Here is a 17286-nt window from a genome sequence, read left to right on the forward strand (position 1 = left end):
TTGGATCCCAATTCAGTACATATTTCATATTACCTTCATGCTTTCGAACTCCCTAGCTCTATGACCTTGGCATAATGACCTTGCCTCTCTGTGTCTCAGATCCTTCCAAGTAGTTGCAACTTCAACTGTCCAAAGTTCATTCCATCTCCTAAGATTTAGGGCTTTGCTGTCAGGTACATTGTAAAGATATGAGTGAAGAGTCCCACAAAAAGGGTACATGCCATTGTCTTTTGTCTTACAATAAACCTTAGCTGTATTTTTTTCTTTTCACGTAAACATGGATTTACTGGATCACTGACTGAGCTCTCTGACTGGATCCTGTGAGCTGCACTCTGACACCTACCTGTTTGCAGTCTAGTAGAATGACAGGCATCATATTTTATTGTTTAAAAATTCTTACGTAAAATCACCAATTACTCCTAAATGATCAGTGTAGTGACAATTTGGTGTACTATAACTTCTTTTATGGGCAATCATTAGTTCCCCTACTGATTTAATTCCCAGGTAAGAATTGTTTTTCCCCTTTGTATGCTGAAGAGTGTTTGTGATGAGTTACACAAACTATAGAAGAGAGAACTCCCTCAGCCTCTCCCAACAGGGAAAGGCCCTGAACGACTGCTTGCTTAGCAGAATAATTACAGCTACTGCCACTCCACTCTCCCTCTTCCCATATATACACCTTTTAAGAGTACCAGGTTAGGACAAGTGCTGGTGCTGGACTGACCCTGGGTGTGGACATATGCATGTAAGCAATTGTTAGAGATCTCTTCCCAGGTTTCTTTTTTTTTTTTTTTTTTTTTAAATTACTAAAAATAAGGTTTATGGAGGTATAATTTAGATATAGTAAAATTTATCCTTTTAAGGTATATGGTTCACTTTTTTGAAAAAAAAATTGCTGTATAACAAGTAAAATCAAGATATAGAATATTTCTATCACCGTAAAAAGTTTTCTCATACTCCTTTGTAGTTAATTCTTTGCCTTTACCTTCAGCCTCTAGCATCCTATAATTTATCTTTTTTTAGGATGTCATATATATGAAATCTTATAGTATGTAGTCTTTGTGTTTAGGTTCTTTCATTAGCTCAATGATTTTGAATTTCATCCATATTTTTTTAATTGCTGAGTTGTATTGTATAGATGTACTGCAATTTATTCACCAATTGGTTGATATTTTAGTTATTTATGATTTTGGTGTTTATGAATAAAAGTTCTATAAATACATATTTAGGTTTCACGTGGACATGTTTCATTTCTCTTAGCCAGTCCTGAGTCATAAGGTAAGTGTATGTGTAAGGTTATAAGACACTGCCAAACTGTTTCAGAGTAGCTGTACCATATTGCCTTCCCACTAGCAATGCCTGAGAATTCCAGTTGCTCTGAGTTTTTGCCAGCCTTTGATATTGATTGTTTGTTTATATATTTATTTTTAATTCAAGCAATTCTACTAGGTCCAAATTCCCTTTGATATCTCCATAATGATGTTCTAGGCATCTTCGTGACCCTGTGAAAGCCTTCTTTTCTCTTGTTAGGAAGGCAGTTTGGCCAAATGTTTTATTAAGTCCTGAACATTTGCTTCTGTGAAATCAAGTTCTTCATCAAGTGGAATATGGCTGTAGGAGTCAGGTGAATTGAATTGCCTTTTGTCAGCAGGCTGGCTGGTTAGAACATGATACTAATGGCCTTTCAGGCTTAGTAAAATGAAGCCTGTTCCACTGCCAGAGATCACTCCCATATCCCATATAACTACTTCACAACTGGAGCCTTTACTAACAAAGAACTCCAAATAAGAGGGTAAATGCTTCAGTGGAAATTATCAGCACAGAAGTACCCTAAGCCACATATTCAGTTATTGCCCAAACAACCTCCTACAAAATAAGGAGGGGAGTCAGGCTAAACACCAACAGGCTAAAGAACTTTTAATTGAAATGTCACTTTCACTATTAAACAAAAAAGCCATCGCTGTGATGTGTGATAAAAGTTGATGGTGTCCTATTTCTTTGTGTGAAATTGCTTTTCTCTCATCACTGACTTAATTTGATTGCACCAGTTTGTCAGCTGTCACATTTAACTTCCCTCAGCTGCAAAATATAGATAATGACAGTCTAAGCAATTTAACAGTTATGTGCCAACATTTTGTTTCTTCTAATCAAGATAAACTAAGAATTGTCCCCCCACCCCATAACTTTGACATAATAAAAAAGTTCAAGGTTTTCTTTTTCCTTTTTGTCTGTCTTGTATTTTACAGGTGGCTTGTCTAATATCTTGCATTTTCGTCCTTATAGTCATCTATGCAATAGGACCTTTGCTCTACTGGCTGCCCATGGTACGGTAGTGCTTTTTCACTCTCTACTTTTTAGTACGGTAGTGCTTTTTCACTATCTACTTTTTAATTTAACTTTTCATGAGAATCACTATATATAAAATTTCTTGGAAGTATAACCTCAACAATCATAAATCTAGAAACCATGTTACAGAAGTAAAGTCTGAATGAGGGAGGTATGGAAAGCTACCACATTTGAGGCAGGCATGGGAGGGGGTACTGTGGCTGTTTTTTTTTAAGTTTTTGGCTCTCACATAAGAATGGCATTGTGGAAATAGATTCATTCCGTGCTCAACTGGAGGGTGAAACTAGGCATAGTCGGTTATAAGAAGTATAAATTTTACTAAAACTTTGTTAGAAAAACATATGTGCTAGGGCAAGGAAATAGGAAACAAAATACAGCTTCCCGCTGTTGATATGTCTGTTATACAAAGTGACTCAGAACATTAGTGCCAGTGCTTCACCTTCTTCTTCATAAGGCTGAGGCACCAAAGGAATGCAAAACACTGGGCTTATGAGAGCCAGTCTCCATCCTTTGTTATTCTAATTTTTCACATGTGTAGTGAGAATAAACCATTTCCATGGGAGGATCTTCCAATAATCAAGTTTGCTTTTCAAGAGAGTTATAAATATCTTCAGGTGAAGTCAGATAATTGACATTTAAGGCAATTATAAGAAAATATATGATGTACATATTTAATTTCATGCAACAAATACATTTCAAACAAATGACCATGAATATGTATAGTTAAGAGGGCATTGAGCTTCATGACATTCACCCTTACAATTTACTTATTTTCTTTTTGTTCTTATTGTTTAGAATTATACAAATATTACCTTATGAATTTCTAGAATATATATTATTTTCTTAAAGTACAATAATAGGTTAGTTTTAAACAAAACAAACATTGCTTTTGTCTTCTAATTGGTGATTGCTTTTCTCTATTAAGTACTTTAAAAACAAAACAATAAAATACCTTGGCCCTTCTAAATTTACGTTACAATTTTTATGTTGCTTCATCTTCAACTTACATTTTATTTCTAGTGTGTCCTTGCAAGCATTATTGTTGTGGGACTGAAGGGAATGCTAATACAGTTCCGAGATTTAAAAAAATATTGGAATGTGGATAAAATCGATTGCGTAAGTAGAAATTTGACCTAAAACTATCCCTTTTCTGCTTAAACTTATGTTACCAAATACACACTAATAATTTTATTTGCAGCAGATAGATTTAGCCATTTGAGACTTGTACACTTTACAAACTACCATTTATTTTTTCCAAAATCTTAATAAAAGCATTGAAATATATATGAAACAGAAATAGAGTTTGGTCAAATTTTGATGAATGTGTAGTTTGAGAACTTTTAAAGAAATGCTAATAATTTCAGTGAATTTGGGATGTCTAATTTACAATATGAATTAATTTTGGAAGTAAGACTTACCAGGGAAATAGACACTAATAGAAATGTGACAATTTATAACCTGTATGAAAAACTATCATTAATCACTAAGAATGCATGCTGCGTGCATATAGGGTGAACCTCTTAATGGTGACCACTTTCATTCTAAATACAAAAGGTGTCATGAATTGCCTTTTAAATGGGTTACATTAAGAGGACCATGCTTGAAACAGATTAAAATATACTGAACCATGATAAAGTATGATTTCTACTAACATAAATAGCCCACTGATTCTAGAGAAACCTATCCATGCAAGAGCAATCCAGAATACTCTCCCTCTCCAATATGGGAGACGTACTTCGTAAGTACCCTCTGTTTAGCTTTACTGTGACAGTCACCATATTGAAATATAATTATTAATATGAAATACACATTTTCTCTTCTTCAGATCATTTTCTCTGAGAAATTTTGGGATATTATTTATGCTGGTGCCTACTTTCATAATATTCCTCCTGGGGCTCAGTATTACTGAGCTCCTACCAAAGTACAATGCTGGGCACCATGAGGAATGTGCAGATGAAAAAAGAACTGTCCAGTCTCTCCAGACAGTTATTTGTGGAGGAAGTAGACACAGAAACACTAACTTATTATGCAAGACAGGATACAACATGACCTGGAGGGAAAAGTAGGAGCTTAGTTTTGGGGAAAATAGAGGCAGGAACATTTAATTTGGACTGATTAACATGAAAGACTGTCACAGAAGAGCTGAAATATGAACTGAGACTTGAAGGAACAGTATTTTGTAGGCAGAACAAGAGGCCAAAATTAACCGTGACCTTTTAAAGGTGATATATGTTAGGTGGCTCATAGAAACAAAGAAATGAGAAGATGCAAACTTACTCAACAAGCTACTTGATTACCCTATGGTATTTGGCATGGGTAGAACATATAATGTGAGGATGGAAGCAGTGACAGATGATGCTGGAAAAGTTAAGAATGGGTTGGATTGGGAAAGGCAACTCATGTCTTACAAATATGTTTTGATTTCATTATGAAGGCAGTGAGACAGCACTGAAAGGTGAAATAAGAATAAAATGTATGTATTAGAAAGGTCACTTGAGTAGTTCGAGGAAGACGGATCAAACTAGTGAAGTATACAGAAATTGGAGCACTGCTTTAGAACTTCGGGCATATAAATGAGGAAGGCCTAGACCAAGGCTGAGACCATGAAGTACAAGAAAAAATCAGATGAAAAATATCAAAGAGATTGTATTTGTTAGTCCTCACCACCAGTTCATTATATAATGTGGATCAGTTGGAAAGACTTCTGAGTTTCTATTTAGGAACACCAGTGGAGGAAGATGGTATCATTCACTGAGTTATAGGATATAGAAAATTCTATTGTTTAGATGCATTTAGTGGTTACCTCTAGTCCTTAAAAAAAAAAAAAAAAAGATTATCCTACCCGAGTTATTCATCTCTTTGTTTTCTGTACATCACCAAGTAGTTTTCCACGAACTCATGTGTTTTATATTCCTTGAGATATTTCTTTTTTTTTTTTTACTTCTACTGGACAATTTTTATTAAAAAACCTAATATTTAACAAGTAACATTAGTTTTTTTTTTAATTTTTTTCATTGTGACAATATCTGCTTGTTTTCATACTAGAAAGAAGTTTTTGACTGAGTGTAAAATGCTTTCTCTCAGGTTTTTTTAATCTTAACATTATCTTTAGGCATTGAGGGATAAAGTAGATTTTATCCCTCATAATTTTTTTGTTGTTATTATAAGTAAGCTTGTTTTTCTACATGGATGCCCAATGAAGTTCTTTCTTCTTACTCCTGAGGTTTGGTACTATTATCAGAATATTACTGTGGTTGAGCACTCAGTTTCAAATTTCTGAGCATGACATAATCTTTTGATCTTATAATCAGGAATTATTTACAAAATTTTTCTTCTAATTTATCTTTGAATATTTTTTCAAATCTATGTATTCTGCTGTCTTTTTAGTGAATTTTCTACTTGTTTTTACTTTGTTTTCCTTCATATCTAAATATTTTCCCAGGATTATTTTGTTTTTCTGTTTAAGTGATTTCTTTGGACTAGTCACATATCTCTGATTATGTATTTCTAGTTGTGATTATCTTACTTCTTAATTTTAAACATGGCTTTTATTTTCATTCATTTTCTTTCCTGTATTATTCTAGCCTGCCTGCTTTTTATCTCCTTCTGTTTTTCTGTTTTTCATTGATCATTCCTTCTTTGAATTTTTATATTTAAGGTTTTTTTCCTGAGATTATATTGCCTATTACATATCCGAATCTATCTTTTGCCTCTTATTCATTATTTTCTTTCTTTATTTTCCTCATTTCCATGAATAGGGCCCTTGATGATTTATTTAGAATTGTAATGCATTTTTTAGGGGACCTATTTGCTGGAAAACAACATAGGGAGAGCAAGAGGTTGGAAATGAGGTAGAGCAGCCCGCAGTTCTGATTTAGATCATTGAAGCAAAGCCTCAGAAATCACAGGTTCACTGGTGATCTCACGCTGTTGTCATCTCTCCATTCTTCATCTTGTTTTACTTCCTGCAGTCACCTTTACTTAGGAAGTCAGATTGTAAGTGATACAAATGGCCTTTCACTCTGCAGTCCTCTGGTATCAAATAAATCTCTATGAGTACATTTCATTTTTCTCTGGTAGCCCATCTTTGACCTTAGAACTTAGAAGCTGTTGCCCCTAAAAGCTCTTACCAGATTATTGTACAGAATTTTCAGGATTCTGGCATTTAAGCAAAAATCTATACTTGATTGAGCTCTGAGGATAAGTTTGTTGGCTTCGAGTGTCCTCCTTGATTATCACCCAAATTTCACAGTATTTGGCAAGTCTATGTCGTATTTTGTAGTTAGAAGTTTTGACCATGTTATGGCTTCATTGATGCTGATTTTTTCCCTTCTGTATTCACATTTTATATTGTTTTGGGTGGATTTTAATAGAGGAGGGTTGAGTTAAAATGCCTTTAATATACTCTCTAAATCCGATATCCAAATCTATACTTAGAACATTAATTCTAGCAGCAGTATGGCAGGTGGTTTACAATGCGGATAACAAAAACAGAGAGTTATGTAGGACACTGTCAAAAGAGTTGAGGAAAGGAACAGTGTGAACTAAAATATCATTAATAATTTGAGAAAATGATATGACTTGAGATATTTTTTCTTAACAATTTATAGAACTTGTGAAATGATTGGACAGGTAGATTAAAGAGGAGGAAAAGTAAAATATGATTCCATACCTTCTGATTAGAGTGTATTGAAGGATATTAGTGTTATAACTGAAGGAGAACATTGGAGGAAGGACAGATTCTGGGGTGAAGTTAGTGAGTTCGCATTTGGACATGTTAAGTTTGAAGGTGTTTGATAGCTAAAAATTGTTTAAGAGCTTAGAATTTGTAGTCTCCTACTTAGATGTGACAGTTAAATACTTGGAGTAAGTAGGCAATAGGGTGCGGGCAAAGATACGGTGTGAGAAAGGTGACGTGGATATAGCAGGTGCATGATGATTCAGTGGGACATTGGGTTTAGCTTGAAAATAGCCTTCTGTGGTTGGAGTGAATAGGTGTCTCTTAGTTGCCAAGGGATTCAACAGTGAAAAGCCATGGATTATTGGGTTATTGGGCATAGCATTCAAAGGATTATTGGACTATTGGACACAGCATTCAAAGTATGAATATTGCACAGACTTTTGAGGATATAGGCTATATACCCAATATGTATAATGTCTAGATTACTAAATAGATGGACTATGCCTAGAATATCATGGAAGTAAAATTATGCAAGATATGGGTGTGTGTGTGTGTGTGTGTGTGTAAACTAATTCGAAGGTTTAAAGTTTAAAATATCATGTACATAGTCATCACATGGAAAATTAAAAACTGTTTCACCTCTTTACATTTTTTATTATGCTTTAAGTTCTAGGGTACATGTGCACAATGTGCAGGTTTGTTACATATGTACGCATGTGCCATGTTAGTGTGCTGCACCCATTAACTCGTCATTTACATTAAGTATATCTCCTAATGCTATCGCTCCCCCCTCCCCCCTCCCCACAATAGGCCTAACAGTTTAATATTGATGCTATTTTGAGTTGTTAGTCAAAACCCTCTTTGAAGTAATGAGAAAATAGGTGTCCAAATGGAGACTCATTGGCTCAGAACTGAGTTTGAATAGCTGAACATTGGATACAGAATTCAGATCTGTAAAAATTTAATAATAGGGATCTGCCACAAAAACAGATAGTAGAATAGTTAGGCTAGGGGGAAGTGAGGTAATTTAGTAGCTGTTAAACTGTGCTTTATGCCGATGTATTTTCTACAAAGACAAAGGATTGTGTCCCCTACTGAAGGTCAACACTGGGGTTAGTTTGTGTTTGGGGACTGTGAGTGCCAAATAGGGAAGAGAGCAAGTAGGAACACAGAACAAAAAATAAAAAATAGGGGCCCAAGAGTCAACTAATTCTTGATAACTGTGACAACTAGCATTTCAGTCTTTAACAGGAATTATTACAGAATGCTATTGGGATTTATTCTAACTAATGGAACTATTTATTGGTCTCTGTTATTAATTTCCATTTGATATTTTTTCAAAGCTATAAAGGTAGCCCCAGGAAATAAGTAAGCATTTGGAAAGCCCAACTTATAATAGATGATGTTGTGGGAGAGTAAATATGCTTTAAAAATAGAACCAGATGGTACCAAAATTTCTGGTTGCTCTGATGAATTCTGGCCTCCAGGCTCTATGGTTTTTTAAGTGGCAGGGACCAGGATCCTTAGTTCCCTATGCCATATTGAATCGTGTGAGGATGGCCCAGAGGAATTAGACTTATAAAGCTTTTGGTGAGGTATTATTCTGCCACACTTGGGCAGATTCAGTTAGCATTTGAGAATGAGTAAAACTCAGAGTCATCATGGGAAGCTAAAATAATGGTCAAAAACTTGCAGCCTTGTTTTGTATATGATTAAGTATAGCATAATACACCAGGAAGAAAAAAACACTCTATATATAAACAGAAGACTCAAATGGCTGTGTGTTCACCTGAATAAAGAAAAACCATCTCAGCTGGGAATTATCTCATAATAAGTAATAACCTAGCATTACATTTGTAGATGATGGATCTTAACATGACATTCATTTAAATTGTATTTTCTCTTTTACTCCAGAATGTTTGTTTGTCTTACATCAAAAGGAATTTTATGGATAAAATTCCCTCCATTTGCTTCCAAGGGCTTGGCTTTTCAAAAAAACCTGTTAAGAATCACTCAAACTTAGTGTAGATAAATAATCCAGACAAAGGAGAAGCATTTCAAAAACAGCAACAAAAAAGAGCCTTTTAGAAATATTTATTTCAGACTTGTCTGAAAAACATTTACACTCCTTCCCTCCCCAGGATTCTGCTATTTTTAGAATACAGAAACGCTTCTAACTTCCTCATTTGTGTATGGAATTAAAATATGTTTTCAAAGAGGTTTTAAAGTGATAATATAGCTATTGGGACAGAAATAAACAAATTTAGAATTGCAGTCAGAGGCAAAGAGCTGCAAGCTTTGGGAGGAAAAGACAGAGGTTAAAAACATTGTTTACTGTTTGATAAATGCAGGATTTAGTGTTAAGAAAATATAACCTGTATTTCGCAAATTATTTTGCTTTTAAATATATTTTTTCAGCACTAAGCTTAGATATTCCAACTATAATACAATATCTTGTTGCAAATTATAATTTTAAGTGGTGAACAAAACAGCAATAACTTTGGTATTCCAACTAAAAGAGAATTAGAGTTTCATGTCATCTTTTGAAATGTTCCCAAAAACCAAGTTGGCCCTTATATTTTAGCTTTCATACTGAATGGCCCCTTACAAATAAAATTATAATGATCTCTATAGTGATTGATCTAAAAGTGGCATTGGCAGCATTGTTTGACTCAGTCATTTTAAAATTAGGCTTCCTGAGCCTTATGTATTAATAAATGACATTAGTTATTTTTATGGCAGTCCTAGAAGACAAAATATTGTTGAGAATGACCAAAAATCTGTACACAATTGCTTGTAATAATATTACATTAAATGAGAAAGCAGAGGGAAATCATGGCATGCTTTTGAACCATACACATCAACCAACTATTTACAGATCTTAAATATAGTGTTTGTTGGGGATTGAACTAAGGGTTGGCAGTGTCTGGAAATAAAAGAAGAAACTTTTCCCCACCTTTGGTGCTGAGAGTCTGATGGAGCAGGATTTGTTTCTATATTTCTGAACTTCTGTTTACCACTTGTTAAGTAGTATCTTCTTGCTGAGATATCTGGTCACAAGAGTGTTAAGAATACAATTGTGAAGAACTTAGCAATCATGAGAAAGAAGTGAATTCCAAAGGATTCACAACTTCTGTTTCTTGTTTCTCTTTCAGGGCATATGGGTCAGTACATATGTATTTACAATATGCTTTGCTGCCAATGTGGGACTGCTGTTTGGTGTTGTTTGTACCATAGCTATAGTGATAGGACGCTTCCCAAGGTAGGACCCTATCTAAATGCTCTGTTTATTCTGACACAGCAGCAAAATACATGGTTACTTGCCATATGGTACTTGCTAGTTACTTTTATTTCTGTGTAACATATAGTACTACAATCACATGTTTTTCTTGCTGTCAGAGAACTAGGGACAAACAGATAAGAAAATGTTTTATCTGCATATGATATTTAACAATGTTGATCTTAATGAAGATAAATAGCTTATCAACATTATAAAATAGAATATATAAACTCTTTTAAAATAAATAAACCCCTTAGCCTTATACTGCGTTATAGAGAGATTTCTTTAAATTAAGTGAAGAGAGTTAGTAGCTAATGATCACAAATCATTTCACAATATAATTATTTGGAAAATTAAATAACTTCAGAACATTTTATTTTTCAGAAGTCAGATTAATCTATTTTCTAGATAATTTATTGAGAAACACACTCTCTTTTTGTCATTTTACTGAAAATTTATAAATCATTTCCCTAGTCTGACCAATGCTTTTTCTGCTTTACAAAGTATTCATCTGGGAATAATGTTTCTATTTACTTCACATCCATCTTTCCCTTAAAGTTATTTGTGACATAATGTATTCTAAAAAATGTTGTTTTATCTCTATAGAGTCTTTCTTTATAGAATTTATATATTCAGATTCAGTATTATCCAGTCCTATCTTGCCATTGATTCTTTCTTTTCTTGCTTTTCATTAAAACAGTATTTTATCAATGCTGCATACTCTCTTGCCTTTTCTCTTTTATAATTCTTCTTTACTAATCCACATGTAGTAGCTTGGAGAGATGGGACTCTATTTATATGCCTCTGTTGTTAACCTCTATCCCCAAATATCCTAGAGATACAGAGATTTACCAATGTCCTCTTATGAACAAATGGGTTATAGAATATAAATCATTTCAGACAAATTCTAGTTATTAAATGACTACTTTTGGTTTCTTCATTGTTTATATAATGATTAGGAAATGACTTGTTTTTTTTCTATCTGCTTTAATTTTAGAGCAATGACTCTAAGTATAAAAAACATGAAAGAAATGGAATTTAAAGTGAAGACAGAAATGGACAGTGTAAGTTTAGTTTTACTTTTCCTTTATGCAATTGTTAATCATTTTGTGGGTGAGATAATTTTAAGATATCACAAAAATTAGATAAATTATGATAGTTAAAAATATAATTGTTTTTAATTAGTATAAACTTCGAATGGTACATATGTGATCACAATATATGTGGCAAACGACATGCAACAAATCAATAGAACAAAAGAAAATCTCTTTGGATCCAGCATTCAGATAAAAGTGTAGCATGGTTCCTAGAACCACAGTTCACTGTAGAATCATGGCCAAGATTGATTCAGGCATTTGGACACCTCTTTTCCATTACTGAGTTGCATAAAGTAATCAAACTAAACTGATAGTGTATTCTGAATTAAGTCATGGAGAAAGATAGAAATAGGAAAGGGAATGAAGCAAATTTGGTTCATGGTATTGCTTTTTTTTTTTAAACTCAGTCAACTGTGTGTTAGCAGAGGGTAATTCAGTCCAATGGCTACAGAATGCCAATAGAATTGGTTTCTTACACAGTGGGAACCTTTTTAAGGACACAACTTGTATAAACAGTCTTGCTCTGCTCATGCTTAGGAAAGCCAATTGATTATGTCTGAATTCTAGTTTGTTGTTCTAAAGGATGACTATAACAGTTTAAAGTGAGGGGGAAAATGTTGACTTGAAATATTTTTGCCAATTAAAAAAAAATTGCCCTCATTTTGAACCTGCTTTGTAAATGTTTGACTAACCTTTTTCCCTTTATTTTTCACATACACTTGTTTCAGTATCTCATAATTCCCCTAAGGATAGAGTAAACTGGCCTCCCACCAGAAGGACCAGTGTCAGGGTATTTCCAAATAGACTGGAAATAGGAAGTAGCATCAGGAACCCTCTGCAGCACCCAAGGGAATGGCTTATGTTTTTAATACTATGGAAAGATTTGTTTCACAGAGAGCTATTTGGGTTCAGGGCCTTCCAGGGTGTTCTAGGCTCAAGTTTTCCACCAACTTTGCCTTTTGTTTCTTTCCTTAATTTTTCCATGGGAATTTAGTGCTTGTGCAAAGCCCCAGACTGACTTTTGGGCCCCTGAAGTCCCCTGTGTATCCACACCACAAGTACACATGTATTAGCCCTGACCTCCTTAGCTTTGAGACTGAATTTGGCTTTGGATTTGACTATTTTCAGCTTAAAAATCACTGTTTAATAAATTGTCTAATCCTTAACTTCTTCTTGGGCTAAAAATGTAGAGAAGTGAATGAGGGGATTTGCAGGAAGATGAAAATGCTAGAAATTTCTCCACATCTTTAAGTCTTGATTGATTTCAGTCTAGTCACTGACCTGAATAATAACTGTTTCACATGGAGATTTAAATTTTATTATAATATTACATCTCTCTAATTTCTCAATTTTTTTTTTATAAAAAATAAGAGGGACAAAACTAAGATAAAGCAAGAGTTGAATGTAAGTTCTCAGGTGGAATTTTCGCTAAATTAAAATAATCTGTCATTTACCTTTTCCATTTATGCACTCTTCCACCTCTTCTTCATGTGAAATGACCCTTTGTGATTTGAGAGATCTCTTCCCACTCAGTGAATTTAACCCCACTGATAATTTCTTTTCTAGAACAATTTGAATCTCTATTCTTTAACAAATACATGTTTTTCATATTAACTTAAAACAGCACACTGGCACAATCACGTAGTGCAGGGTTGTCCAATCTTTTGGCTTCCCTGGGCCACACTAAAAGAAGAATTGTCTTGGGCCACACATAAAATACATTAACACTAATGACAGTTGATGAGCTAAACAAAAATTGGAAAAAAAAAGTCTCATAATGTTTTAAGAAAGTTTATGAATTTGTGTTGGGCTGCATTCAAAGCCATCCTAGGCGGCATGTGGCTCACGGGCCACGGCTTGGACAAGTTTGATGTAGTGTGATTAGAGGATCAGGCTAAGCTTTGGTGCTTTGGGATGACTAATATGACAGGCCTAAGAGTTAATTTTTATTTTTTGTTTCTAAGAGGTTTACTCTTGTCCCAACATTAGTTTGACAACTTAAGGTCTGTTTGTTTTCTTGAGTTATTTGTTGCAAATATCCTCACTTTGCAAAGTTCAATCAGTTTTGTAACTATAGGAGCTTTTTGAGATTTTCTAGTTTAAACATTTGTCTCATTTTTGGAAATGAGGGAACTGAGAGAAGTTAAATGAATTGCCAAATTAACATACTTAATATTTTCTTTCTTTCATACTCTGTCCTCTGTCTGTATGCATTGCTATTCTTTGCATCTCCTCTTCTATGGAAGTAAACCCTGAAAGAGTATTGCTTACTTAGTTGATAAAGAGTTGTCATTTTGTAGAATTTACCCTCCTCTCCATTTCTAGATCAGACACTTGCCCCAAAGGTCATAGAGAAGACTGTTTTAGTTGCACATCACCAAGTGATGGGAAAATGGGCAAAGCAGACACCTTTTGTGTCAAAACTTTTCCTTCTTCCTTTCTGCATCGCTCACCACATCCCGGCAATTCAGTCCCTAGGCCTGCCCAAAGTGAAGTTATATTCCTACTACTACCTGTAGGTCTCTGTCTTCAAATTACAACTATTCATCACTTGTAAAGTATTTCAGCTGAAGGAAAGCTATGTCATTATGAGGTAAATGACTGATGGTTGACCCTTTAGGACACATTTTCATTAAAAAAAAAATACTGATGGTTAAGTAAATTAATTTTTAATTGATAGATTGAATAAAATAAATACTTTTGAAAGGATAGGACTTCCTTGAACTCTTTGGATAGTATAGGCTACTGCCTCCCAAAAAAACCAGCTTGGAGGAATAAGGGCCACTTTCTGAAATGCTGCCAACTTATCTTGCCATTATTAATGTTTCTTAGTAAACAGGAAATATGTATTTCCCCTAAGGAAGTGTGATAGTACATTAAGGCCTCTAAATACATTTTAGTAATCAAAATGTTAATTGAGAGATTGCTCATAAAACTGAGTGACATTTAGACCTGATTGTTTGTTGGCTATAATTCTCTATTATTTAATTCAGAGTTCTAAATCTGTTTCTTTTTCTCCTCTAAAAGGAAACCCTGCAGCAGGTGAAAATTATCTCAATAAACAACCCGCTTGTTTTCCTGAATGCAAAAAAATTTTATACTGATTTAATGAACATAATCCAAAAGGAAAATTCCTGTAATCAGCCACTTGATGATATCAGCAAGGTAGGATCAGTGGTTTGATTAGAATGTCATACTACATGTAACCTTATATCATGACAATAAAACATGTATCAAGTAAGTAATAATACATCACACAAGTATTTCGAGACCTCTCCTTTTAGCAATACCTACGATTATTTGATTCTTTTAGTTGATTTTTAGATAATCACTCTCTTGTTCATTCATTCATTTATTCAGCATATATTTAATGGACATGAGTCGCAGGTACTATAGCACTGAAAAGAATAAATAAGACAAATGATCTAATTTAATGTTTTTTTTTTTTTTTTTTTTTGAGACAGAGTCTTGCTCTGTCGCCCAGGCTGAGTTCAGTGGCGCCATCTCTGCTCACTGTAAGCTCCACCTCCCGGGTTCACGCCATTCTCCTGCCTCAGCCTCCTGAGTAGCTGGGACTACAGGCACCCGCTAGCAGGCCCGGCTAGTTTTTTTGTATTTTTAGTACAGACGGGGTTTCATGGTGTTAGCCAGGATGGTCTCAATCTCCTGACTTCATGATCCGCCCGCCTCGGCCTACCAAGTGCTGGGATTTCAGGTGTGAGCCATCGCACCCGGCCAAAAGTATCTTTTTTCTAAACCAAAAAAAGGCATTAGAACTAACTCTAAACGTGATGGAATATGATAAATGACTTCAGAGACGCATAAACTGTTGCAATCATTTTAATAATATTATTATAAAATTCCAGAATTCTTTATCTCCATTTATACTGTCAATTAACAGAGATACTGAATCAAATCAGCATCAATATGATTTAATATAAATAAGCTATCTATTATCATTTGAATCCTTAAGCCCTCTGTAATGTTAGGAGTGTGGACTTTGAGGCCAAGCTGCCTGGGTATGCCACTTACTACCTGTGGAACTTTGAGTTGTTGAATCTTTGTTCTTCAGTTTTCTCACATGTAATTGAGATGATTAAATGAGTCAATGAAGGCAAAGCATTTAGAATAGTGCTTGGCCTACTCAACACTGTAACATCTTAGTTAGCATTATTAGTTTGGTTGACTACTGTCTCCGTGAAACTTTCCTTGACTCCTCTAGAGCACAAGGATTGCTTCTTTTTCTTGTGTCCTTGAGCTACTTATTCCCAGTGTTCTGGGTACATAGAAGATCTTGACCCTCCCATTTCTGATGTCTTAGGAGCTGTCCTGAACCACATTCTTGTCCCTTACAGCTTCACACTTCTGCCTTTGGGCCTTACCCTAATTTGTACCATAGAAGCCTTATATATAGGATCAGATACGTAATTTACAGGGGCCCAGTGCAAAATGAAAATGTGAGGTCCCCTGTTCAACAATTATTAAGAATTTTAAGATGGTGACAGAATATCATTAAACCAGATTGGAGACCTTTCTAAGCGTGGGCCCCTTTTGGGAGGAAAACTATAGAGGTAAAGTGCCCTTCTCATCACACTGTATCAAGGGTACCTACAATCAACATGATTTATCAACATGTTTATTCTACCTTGATCACCTGGATAAGGGAGTGTTTGCCAGGTTTCTCCACTGTAAAGTGACTCCCTTCTCTTTATTCTGTGCTCTCCGGAAGAAAGTCACTGTGTGCAGCCCACACTTAAGAAGCATGGAGTTATGATCCACCACCTTAACGGTCGAATATCTACATAAATTATTTTGAAGTTCTTTTCCACGGGAGATTTCAGATGAGGTATTTTTAAGACAAGGGAAAAGAAACTCAAGTTCACTGAATATCTCTCAGGGGCCAGTCCCTTTAGTCAGGCTAACTTAATCATCACCAGCCCTGAGATGTAAGTGGCATTACCTGAATGTTACATAAAAAGGGAGGTAGAAATCGAGAGAGATAAAATAACATGATGGAAATTGTATAGCTGATAACTGTGAGTCAGGCTTAAAATACATAAGCTGTGGCTATAAAGAAGAGAAAAACAGAGGTTCTCTAGTCAGCCTTTAAGATAAAAACTCATCTTGTGAGAGAAGCAGTGTAATGTAGTGGTTGGGAACAAGAGGCTTGGAATTGGAAGGGCATGAACTTTGGTTCTAACCCATGCTCTTACTAGCTTTGTGACTTTGGTGAAGTTATTTAACCTTTTTAATCTTTGACTCTCTTATATAAAAAATAAAATTTGTCACTTCATACAATTTTTCTGAGGATTAAATAGTGTGAAGTCCTTGGCATACAGTGAGGACTGAAGAAATATCAACTGCTATCATCATGATTAACAAAAATAGCAATAGTACATTATTTGTGAAGTAGATAGCACATGATCTCGTTAGAGGCATCAATTATTGTCACACAAGATTAACTGTAGGATACAGAGCTGTTTTTTTGTTTGTTTTTTAATCCAGCATTTTCATGTAGTGGTAATATATATGATCAGTGGTTCTCCCTCTTAAAATGCAATGTTAATAAAGATGATTTCTGATTGAATATGCTACTTTAAAAATGTGCAAATGTTTAATTTCTAATCCAAAATCAAAACAAACTTAGTCTTGCAGGAAATATTCTGAAGAAGACAGTCTTACTGATAACATAAATTATTTACTGAATTGCTATATACTTAGAATTAATTATCATTTTATTATTTCAAAGTTTGTTTTATACATTATTCTGAAAAGAATGCTAGTGAAAAATAATTTTGGAGACTAGTTTTTTTGTTAGTCTTTCTAAATAAAAGAATGAAGTGATTTTTTTCAGACAGAAGTAAAATTTTATAACATTTTTC

General features: G+C 34.5%; 1 protein-coding gene across 4 annotated transcripts in view; it reads left to right on the top strand.

Moving 5' to 3' along the window:
• SLC26A7 (solute carrier family 26 member 7) overlaps nt 1–17286 on the top strand; it is a 150609-nt gene that overhangs the window by 105308 nt on the left and 28015 nt on the right. For all 4 annotated transcript variants that reach the window (XM_017962164.3, XM_031669668.1, XM_031669666.1 and 1 more), the window contains 5 exons: nt 2247–2324; nt 3367–3462; nt 10183–10289; nt 11305–11371; nt 14432–14569. In XM_017962164.3, coding sequence (XP_017817653.2) covers nt 2247–2324; nt 3367–3462; nt 10183–10289; nt 11305–11371; nt 14432–14569 — 486 coding nt within the window. The remainder of the gene's footprint in view (nt 1–2246; nt 2325–3366; nt 3463–10182; nt 10290–11304; nt 11372–14431; nt 14570–17286) is intronic.

The sequence above is a fragment of the Papio anubis genome, chromosome 8 (genome assembly GCF_008728515.1).
Source record: "Papio anubis isolate 15944 chromosome 8, Panubis1.0, whole genome shotgun sequence".
In the NCBI taxonomy this organism is placed as follows: domain Eukaryota; kingdom Metazoa; phylum Chordata; class Mammalia; order Primates; family Cercopithecidae; genus Papio; species Papio anubis.